The following is a 9796-nucleotide window of genomic DNA, read 5'->3' as shown; positions in this document are numbered from 1 at the left end:
GCAAGGTGGGCTGCAGAAGGACTTGGACAGGCTCGGAGAGTGGGCAATGAAAAATACAATGTGGAAAGTGTGAGGTTATGCACTTTGGAAGGAGGAATTTAGGCATAGACTATTTTCTAAATGGGAAGATGCTTAGGAAATCAGAAGCACAAAGGGACTTGGGAGTCCTTGTTCATGATTCTCTTACGGCTAACGTGCAGGTTCAGTCGGCAGTTAGGAAGGCAAATGCAATGTTTGCATTCATGTCAAGAGGGCTAGAATACAAGACCAGGGATGGACTTCTGAGGCTATTTAAGGCTGTGGTCAGACCCCACCTTGAGTATTGTGAGCAGTTTTGGGCCCCGTATCTAAGGAAGGATGTGCTGGCCTTGGAAAGGGTCTAGAGGGGGTTCATAAGAATGATCCCTGGAATGAAGAGCTTGCCATATGAGGAAAGTTTGAGGACTCTGGGTCTGTACTTGTTGGATTTAGAAGGATGGCGGGGGGTCTTATTGACTCTGGGGGCCGTCGCACTCTGGGGGCCGTCGCACTCTGGGGGCCGTCGCACTCTGGGGTCTGTCGCACTCTGGGGTCTGTCGCACTCTGGGGGCCGTCGCACTCTGGGGGCCGTCGCACTCTGGGGTCCGTCGCACTCTGGGGTCCGTCGCACTCTGGGGGCCGTCGCGCTCTGGGGGCCGTCGCGCTCTGGGGTCTGTCGCACTCTGGGGTCTGTCGCACTCTGGGGTCTGTCGCACTCTGGGGTCCGTCGCACTCTGGGGGCCGTCGCACTCTGGGGGCCGTCGCGCTCTGGGGGCCGTCGCACTCTGGGGGCCGTCGCACTCTGGGGGCCGTCGCACTCTGGGGTCGGTAACACTCTGGGGTGCGTCGCACTCTGGGGTCTGTCGCACTCTGGGGGCCGTCGCACTCTGGGGGCCGTCGCGCTCTGGGGTCTGTCGCACTCTGGGGGCCGTCGCACTCTGGGGGCCGTCGCACTCTGGGGTGCGTCGCACTCTGGGGTCTGTCGCACTCTGGGGTCTGTCGCACTCTGGGGGCCGTCGCACTCTGGGGTCTGTCGCACTCTGGGGTCTGTCGCACTCTGGGGGCCGTCGCACTCTGGGGTCCGTCTCACTCTGGGGGCCGTCGCGCTCTGGGGTCTGTCGCACTCTGGGGTCTGTCGCACTCTGGGGTCTGTCGCACTCTGGGGGCCGTCGCACTCTGGGGGCCGTCGCACTCTGGGGTCTGTCGCACTCTGGGGTCTGTCGCACTCTGGGGGCCGTCGCACTCTGGGGGCCGTCGCACTCTGGGGTCTGTCGCACTCTGGGGTCTGTCGCACTCTGGGGTCTGTCGCACTCTGGGGGCCGTCGCACTCTGGGGTCTGTCGCACTCTGGGGGCCGTCGCACTCTGGGGTCTGTCGCACTCTGGGGGCCGTCGCACTCTGGGGGCCGTCGCACTCTGGGGGCCGTCGCACTCTGGGGTCGGTAACACTCTGGGGGCCGTCGCACTCTGGGGTCCGTCGCACTCTGGGGTCTGTCTCACTCTGGGGTCTGTCGCACTCTGGGGTCGGTAACACTCTGGGGTCTGTCGCACTCTGGGGGCCGTCGCACTCTGGGGTCTGTCTCACTCTGGGGTGCGTCGCACTCTGGGGTCCGTCGCACTCTGGGGTCTGTCGCACTCTGGGGTCGGTAACACTGGGGTCTGTCGCACTCTGGGGTCGGTAACACTCTGGGGTCCGTCGCACTCTGGGGTCTGTCGCACTCTGGGGTCGGTAACACTCTGGGGTCTGTCGCACTCTGGGGGCCGTCGCACTCTGGGGGCCGTCGCACTCTGGGGTCCGTCGCACTCTGGGGGCCGTCGCACTCTGGGGGCCGTCGCACTCTGGGAGCCGTCGCACTCTGGGGGCCGTCGCACTCTGGGGGCCGTCGCACTCTGGGGGCCGTCGCACTCTGGGGGCCGTCGCACTCTGGGGGCCGTCGCACTCTGGGGGCCGTCGCACTCTGGGGGCCGTCGCACTCTGGGGGCCGTCGCACTCTGGGGGCCGTCGCACTCTGGGGTCTGTCTCACTCTGGGGTCGGTAACACTCTGGGGGCCGTCGCACTCTGGGGGCCGTCGCACTCTGGGGGCCGTCGCACTCTGGGGTCTGTCTCACTCTGGGGTCGGTAACACTCTGGGGGCCGTCGCACTCTGGGGGCCGTCGCACTCTGGGGGCCGTCGCACTCTGGGGGCCGTCGCACTCTGGGGGCCGTCGCACTCTGGGGGCCGTCGCACTCTGGGGGCCGTCGCACTCTGGGGGCCGTCGCACTCTGGGGTCTGTCTCACTCTGGGGTCGGTAACACTCTGGGGGCCGTCGCACTCTGGGGGCCGTCGCACTCTGGGGGCCGTCGCACTCTGGGGGCCGTCGCACTCTGGGGGCCGTCGCACTCTGGGGGCCGTCGCACTCTGGGGGCCGTCGCACTCTGGGGGCCGTCGCACTCTGGGGGCCGTCGCACTCTGGGGGCCGTCGCACTCTGGGGGCCGTCGCACTCTGGGGTCTGTCGCACTCTGGGGGCCGTCGCACTCTGGGGGCTGTCAGCCAACATGGCCGCAAAGAGAACAGTGCCGCGCTTCCCTCTGTCTTCTATCAACTAGCCAATTTCTGATCCACATCTCTAAATCACCCTGAATCCCCAGCCTCCGTATTTTCTGCAATAGCCTACCGTGGGGAACCTTATCAAACGCTTTACTGAAATCCATATACACCACATCAACTACTTTATCCTCATCCACCTGTTTGGTCACCTTCTCAAAGAACTCAATGAGGTTTCTGAGGCACGACCTACCCTTCACAAAACCATGTTGACTATCTCTAATCAAATTATTCCTTTCCAGATGTGCCAGAGCCGGCTGGAGATTGCAGCGGCGCACCTCAGCGTGACCCAGTCACAGCGGGCCACGGCTGAGAGCATCAGCGGCATTGCCCAGGTGCAGGCCAGCGTAGCGCAGACACAGAGGGAGGTGACCCAATCCCAGAGGGATGGACTGTTATTGGCCAGGGTTTAGAGAACCCCGAAGTGTATCATGGAGTTCACCTGACCCACAACTTTTGATAGATTGTGGTATTGGGAGCACACGGCCCACTCTACAAGTGTGGTACAGCAGAAATGTAAAAGTATTTTTTCAAGCAAAATAATGTTTATTCTATTAACTCAAGTTAACCTTTTTAAAACATACAGTGAACATCTTAGCAACCATTAATTCAAATACAACCCCCAAAGAATACAACACTAAGTAATCCTTTAAGCTTTCCTTTTAAAATCCATAAGACGTAAAACACCTTTCAATAGAAGCACATTAGGTTTACATTCACTCCTGTATCTCATAAAATTGTGACTTCTTTACCTGCTCCTCCTGATACACATGAGTGAACGTTACCCACAAGTAAATTTTTAAAGAGATCTGGCACCTTCTTATCAATCACCTGTTGATCAGGCTGTACAATCTTTTGCACCTCCTTCGCCTCACTTGGGCTTTCCTTTACCACTTTAACAAACCCCACTGTCTTATCCTGTTTTACCACATCAGCCTTCCCAGGGCTTTTCTTCAACCACCAACACTGTGACTTTACATGGCCTAGTTTATTACAGTGAAAACATTTGAAACTTTTCATTTCTTTTCCACCCACCTGGATTTATTTTTTAGTCTGAGGTACACTCTCCTTATTATCTCCCATCAGATTATCTTTGCCTCTACCACTTGAGTATTTCTCATGTCCCCAGTTTCTAACCCTCACCGGCTGAAACTGATGTCGGAAACCAAGCTTTGATTTATGAACTAATTCATAATAATCTGCCATTTCTGCTGCTAATCTCGCAGTTTTAACCCTCTGCTCTTCCACATGAGTTCGCACTACATCAGGAATTGAATTTTTAAACTCCTCCAAAAGTATAATTTCTCTGAGAGCTTCATACGCTTGGTCTATTTTCAAAGCCCTTATCCACCTATCAAAATTACTCTGTTTGAGCCTTTCAAACTGCATGTATGTTTGACCACATGTTTTCCTTAAATTTCTAAACCTTTGTCTGTAGGCTTCAGGCACTAGTTCATATGCATCTAAGATGGAATTTTTCACCTCCTCATACGTCCCAGACACCTCCTCCGGTAGTGAAGCAAACACTTGAAATGAAAAAAATGAATATCGCTTATTGTCACAAGTAGGCTTCAATGAAGTTACTGTGAAAAGCCCCTAGTCGCCACATTCCGGCGCCTGTCCGGGGAGGCTGGTACGGGAATCGAATTGTGCTGCTGGCCTGCTTGGTCTGCTTTAAAAGCCAGCGATTTAGCCCAGTGAGCTAAACCAGCCCCTAACTTCACTAACCCCAAAGTGTATAATGGAATTCACCTGACCCACAAATTTTGATAGATTGTGGTGTGGGGAGCACACGGCCCACTCTACAGGTGTGGTACAGCAGAAATGGAAAATTATTTTTTTAAACAAAACAATGTTTATTCTATGAACTCAAGTTAACATTTTTAAAACATACAGTGAACATCTTAGCAACCATCAATTCAAATACTACCCCCAAAGAATACAACACTAAATAATCATTAATAAATTCCCAAACAACATTCAGAAGACAAAAGACCCGTTTAACACAAAGATCAGGTTTAAATTCACTATTGAGAACATTTATAATTCTGAATTCACCAAATGATCAAGAGATAGTCTTTTCATGGCAGAGAGAACAACAGTACACCTGCTTTGTCTGGCTTCAGTTCCAACACTGATACACGACCAGAAAAACAGACACACCCAAGCTTTTTTCAAAGGGGCTGGTTTAGCTCACTGAGACCAGCAGACCAAGTAGGCCAGCAGCACAGTTCAATTCCCGTACCAGCCTCCCCGGAAAGGCACCGGAATGTGGTGACTAGGGGCTTTTCACAGTAACTTCATTGAAGCCTACTCGTGACAATAAGCGATTTTCATTTTTTTTTCATTTCAAGTAAAACTAAAAGCTGACAGACAGCCCATCTCCATCCATACTCTGACTTCATTGCAGTAATAAACACCCATTCCTTAAAGGTACACCCACTACAGTTATTGCATAAAAACGCCCATCTCTTGAAGGTACTCTCACATGACAGTATCCACTCACTAGTTAATGTGGCACCGACCCAGAGGGACGCGGCCCACTCACTGGCTGATCTGGCACAGACCCTCAGAGTGGTGGCACAGTCGCAGACTGAAGTGTTGCAGTACCAGACGGAGATGGGCCACTCCCTGTGCTCCATGGCCGCTAACGTTCAGGCCCTTGTTGATATCGGAGCAGGTTTCAAGGACTGGCAGCGTCAGGTGACTCCTGCAGGGAAGGTGATGGAAAACCGCAAGACCTCAGACTCTTCCCCCCCCCCCCCCCCCCCCCACCCCCCACCGTTCCTGCTGAATCTGTGTTTGGCCCGTAAGGCCATAAAGTTAGACACCAAAAGACCATAAGACATAGGAGCAGAATTGGGCCACTCGGCCCATCGGGACTGCTCCGCCATTCAATCATGGTTGATATTTTATCATCCCCCCATTCTCCTGCCTTCTCCCCATAACCAGTGAAGTTGGCACGCATGCAGGGCACAGTTTAGTTATAGGGGCTAGGGCACAGACTGTATATATTTGTTCAAAATAAACACATGTTCACACCGTTCAAACCTGCCTCTGTGCTCTGTCTGTTATGCGTGGGGGTGGGCTGGTCTGGGCTGGCTGGAGGGGGTGGAACCAGTACAGACTCTGTGGGAGGACCCTCCCCCGACTGTCCCCAGCAACTCCACTCCAGCGGTTCGACAGGACCGTGTGATGGACTGGCCAGCTTGCATGCAGGGATCACCCAGGTGGAAGATGTTACTGAGTCAGACATTGTCAAATTATGTGGAGCACGGAGCTCATGGCAGAGCGGGTTGTCATTATCCTCCATCCCATGGGCCAGACCCACTGTCACTGCAAACCCAGGGCCCCCAGCTGGTCGCGCCTCAGGTATGTATAACGGAGGGGGGTGTACATGCGGGCGGTTTTGTAGTGTGGGAAGTGAGGGAGTGTGGGTGTGGGATGTAGTGTCCATGCCCCTGGCCACCCCCCCCCCCCCCCCCCCCATACCAGTCGGTGAATCTGGAGGCGATCAGAGTGTCCCATACGCATTGGCCCTGGCGGTTCCCACGGCAGCACCTAGGGAGGAATTCTCCGCTCCCGCGAAAAATCGGGAAGGCCGTCGTGAACTCGGCCGAGTTTCACGACGACCTCGGAGGCCGCTCCTCTCACCTTATTCACCCCCACCCAGCTAGGAGTGGCCCTCCGTAACTCTCGGCCGTCGGGCCTTGACGCTTGCGTCAAGGCGGCGCGCTGAGAATGAGGCGGCCGGAGCGCCTAAGTGATGTCAGCCGTGCATGCGCAGGTTGGCTGGCTCCAACCCGCGCATTCGCGGCTGACGTCACGATGGCTTACGGCTCAAACCCGCACATGCGCGGTTGCCATCTTCCCCTCCGCTGTCCTGCAAGACGTGGCGGCTTGATCTTGCGGGGCGGCGGAGGGGAAAGAGTGCGTCCCTTTGAGACGCCGGCCCAACGATCGGTGGGCACCGATAGCGGGCCAGTCCCCTCCCGAGCACGGCCGTGGTGCTCACTCCCCTCTCCACCCCCACAAGCTTCAAACCAGCTTTTGGCGCCATGTTCACGACGGCAGCGACCAGGTGTGGTTGCCGCCGTAATGAACCGGTCGCAAATGTCAGGCCGCTCGGCCCATCCGGGTCGGAGAATCGCGATTCATCTGAGCCGGGGGGTGGGAGAATCGTGGGGGGCGCCAGGGGGGCGTGTTGTGAGTCGGTCGGCCCTCCTGCGATTCTCCCACCCGGCGTGGGGAGCGGAGGATCGCGCCCCTAGCCTCAGAAACGGGGAATCCAACGCTGTATGGTTTTAAGAAGCAGTTAGATTTTGAATTTCGGGCGAAGGGGATCAAAGGGGGAAGCGGGATTAGGCTATTGAGTTGGATGATCAGCCATGAGCATAATGAATAGTGGAGCAGGCTCGAAGGGCTGAATGGCCTCCTCCTGCTCCTATTTCTATGCTCACTTGGGAGGGGGGTAGCGCACAAATCCTTGATGCCCACGATGTCAGATGAGTGTGGGGTGGGGGCACCATCATGCCCAAGGAGGGAACGGGTCACATGGCATTTAGTGATGGGTGGCAGTTGCCCCTCTGAACAAGAACAAAGAAGAACAAAGAAAATTACAGCACAGGAACAGGCCCTTCGGCCCACCCAGCCTGCACCGCCAGATCCTTTATCTAAACATGTCGCATATTTTCTAAGGATCTACTTCCCTCTGTTCATATATCTGTCTAGATGCATTTTAAATGATGCTATCGTGGCCGCCTCTACCACCTCCGCTGGCAAAGCTTTCCAGGCACCCACCACCCTCTGTGTAAAAAAACCTTTCACGCACATCTCCCTTAAACTTTCCCCCTCTCACCTTGAAATCGTGACCCCTTGTAATTGACACACCCACTCTTGGAAAAAGCTTGTTGCTATCCACCCTGTCCATTCCTCTCATAATTTTGTAGACCTCAATCAGGTCCCCCCTCAACCTCAGTCTTTCCAACGAAAACAATCCTGAACTACTCAACCTTTCTTCATAGCTAGCACCCTCCATACCAGGCAACATCCTGGTGAACCTCCTCTGCACCCTCTCTAAAGCATCCACATCCTTCTGGTAATGTGGCGACCAGAACTGCACGCAGTATTCTAAATGTGGCCTAACCAAAGTCCTATACAACTGTAACATGACCTGCCGACTCTTGTACTCAATACCCCGTCCGATGAAGGCAAGCATGCTGTATGCCTTCTTGACCACTCTATCGACTGCGTTGCCACCTTCAGGGTACAATGGACCTGAACTCCCAGGTCTCTCTGGACATCCATTTTCCCCAGGACTCTTCCATTGACTGTATAGTCCGTTCTTGAATTAGATCTTCCAAAATGCATCACCTCGCATTTGCCTGGATTGAACTCCATCTGCCATTTCTCTGCCCAACTCTCCAATCTATCTATATTTTGCTGTATTCTCTGACAGTCCTCCTCGCTATCTGCAACTCCACCAATCTTAGTATCATCTGCAAACTTACTAATCAGACCACCTATACCTTCCTCCAGATCATTTATGTATATCACAAACAGTGGTCCCAGAACGGATCCCTGTGGAACACCACTAGTCACCTTTCTCCATTTTGAGACACTCCCTTCCACCACTACTCTCTGTCTCTTGTTGCCCAGCCAGTTCTTTATCCATTTGGCTAGTACACACTGAACCCCATACAACTTCACTTTTTCCATCAACCTGCCATGGGAAACTTTATCAAACGCCTTACTGAAGTCCATGTATATGACATCTACAGCCCTTCCCTCATCAATTAACTTTGTCACTTCCTCAAAGAATTCTATTAGGTTTGTAAGACATGACCTTCCCCGCACAAAACCATGCTGCCTATCACTGATAAGTCTATTTTCTTCCAAATGTGAATAGATCCTATCCCTCAGTATCTTCTCCAACAGTTTGCCGACCACTGACGTGAAGCTCACAGGTCTATAATTCCCTGGATTATCCCTGCTACCCTTCTTAAACAAAGGGACAACATTAGCAATTCTCCAGTCCTCCGGGGCCTCACCCGTGCTCAAGGATGCTGCAAAGATATCTGTTAAGGCCCTAGCTATTTTGTCCCTCTCTTCCCTCAGTAACCTGGGATAGATCCCATCCGGACTGGGGACTTGTCCACCTTAATGCCTTTTAGAATACCCAAAACTTCCCCCTTCCTTATGCCGACTTGACCTAGAGTATTTAAACATCCATCCCTAGCCTCAACATCCGTCATGTCCCTCTCCTTTGTGAATACCAATGCAAAGTACTCATTAAGAATCTCACCCATTTCCTCTGACTCCACGCAAAATTTCCCTCTCTTTGAGAGGGCCAATCCTTTCTCTAGTTACCCTCTTGCTCCTTATATATGAATAAAAGGCTTTGTGATTTTCCTTAACCCTGTTAGCCAAAGATATTTTATGACCCATTTTGGCCCTCTTTATTGCGCGTTTGAGATTTGTCCTACTTTCCCGATATTCCTCCAAAGCTTCATCAGTTTTAAGTCGCCTAGATCTTATGTATGCTTCCTTTTTCATCTTAGCTAGTCTCACAATTCCACCCGTCATCCACGGTTCCCTAATCTTGACATTTCTATGCCTCATTTTCACAGGGACATGTCCGTCCTGCACTCTAATCAACCTTTCCTTAAAAGACTTCCACATTTCAAATGTGAATTTACCCTTAAACAGCTGCTCCCAATCCACATTCCCTAGCTCCTGCCGAATTTTGTTATACTTGGCCTTTCCCCAATTTAGCACTCTTCCTTTAGGACCACTCTCGTCTTTGTCCATGAGTATTCTAAAACTTACGGAATTGTGATCGCTATTCCTAAAGTAATCACCGACTGAAACTTCAACCACCTGGCCGGGATCATTCCCCAATACCAGGTCCAGTATGGCCCCTTCCCGAGTTGGACTATTTACATACTGCTCTAAAAAACTCTCCTGGATGCTCCTTACAAATTCTGCTCCATCTACGCCTCCAACACTACATGAGTTCCATTCAATGTTGGGGAAGTTAAAATCTGCCATCATGACCACCCTATTGCTCCTACATTTTTCTATAATCTGTCTACATATTTGTACCTCTATTTCACGCTCACTTTTGGGAGGCCTGTAGTAAAGTCCCAACAATGTTACTGCACCCGTCCTATTTCTTAGCTCTACCCATATTG

At 52.9% G+C, this 9796-nt stretch overlaps 1 protein-coding gene across 1 annotated transcript; it reads right to left on the bottom strand.

Annotated features, from left to right (window-relative positions):
* Positions 1-488: 488 nt before the first annotated feature.
* On the bottom strand, positions 489-8911 carry LOC119977112 (proline-rich extensin-like protein EPR1). Its single transcript, XM_038817725.1, has 2 exons — positions 8908-8911; positions 489-2542 (listed from the first exon to the last, which is right to left on the bottom strand). Exons 1-2 carry the CDS (start codon positions 8909-8911, stop codon positions 489-491), a joined length of 2058 nt encoding a protein of 685 aa, XP_038673653.1.
* Between the last annotated feature and the right edge of the window lie 885 nt (positions 8912-9796).

The sequence above is a fragment of the Scyliorhinus canicula genome, chromosome 1 (genome assembly GCF_902713615.1).
Source record: "Scyliorhinus canicula chromosome 1, sScyCan1.1, whole genome shotgun sequence".
NCBI classification, from domain to species: Eukaryota; Metazoa; Chordata; class Chondrichthyes; order Carcharhiniformes; family Scyliorhinidae; genus Scyliorhinus; species Scyliorhinus canicula.
Note: the sequence above shows the minus strand (reverse complement) of the source record. Positions and strands in the feature narration are given on the sequence as shown.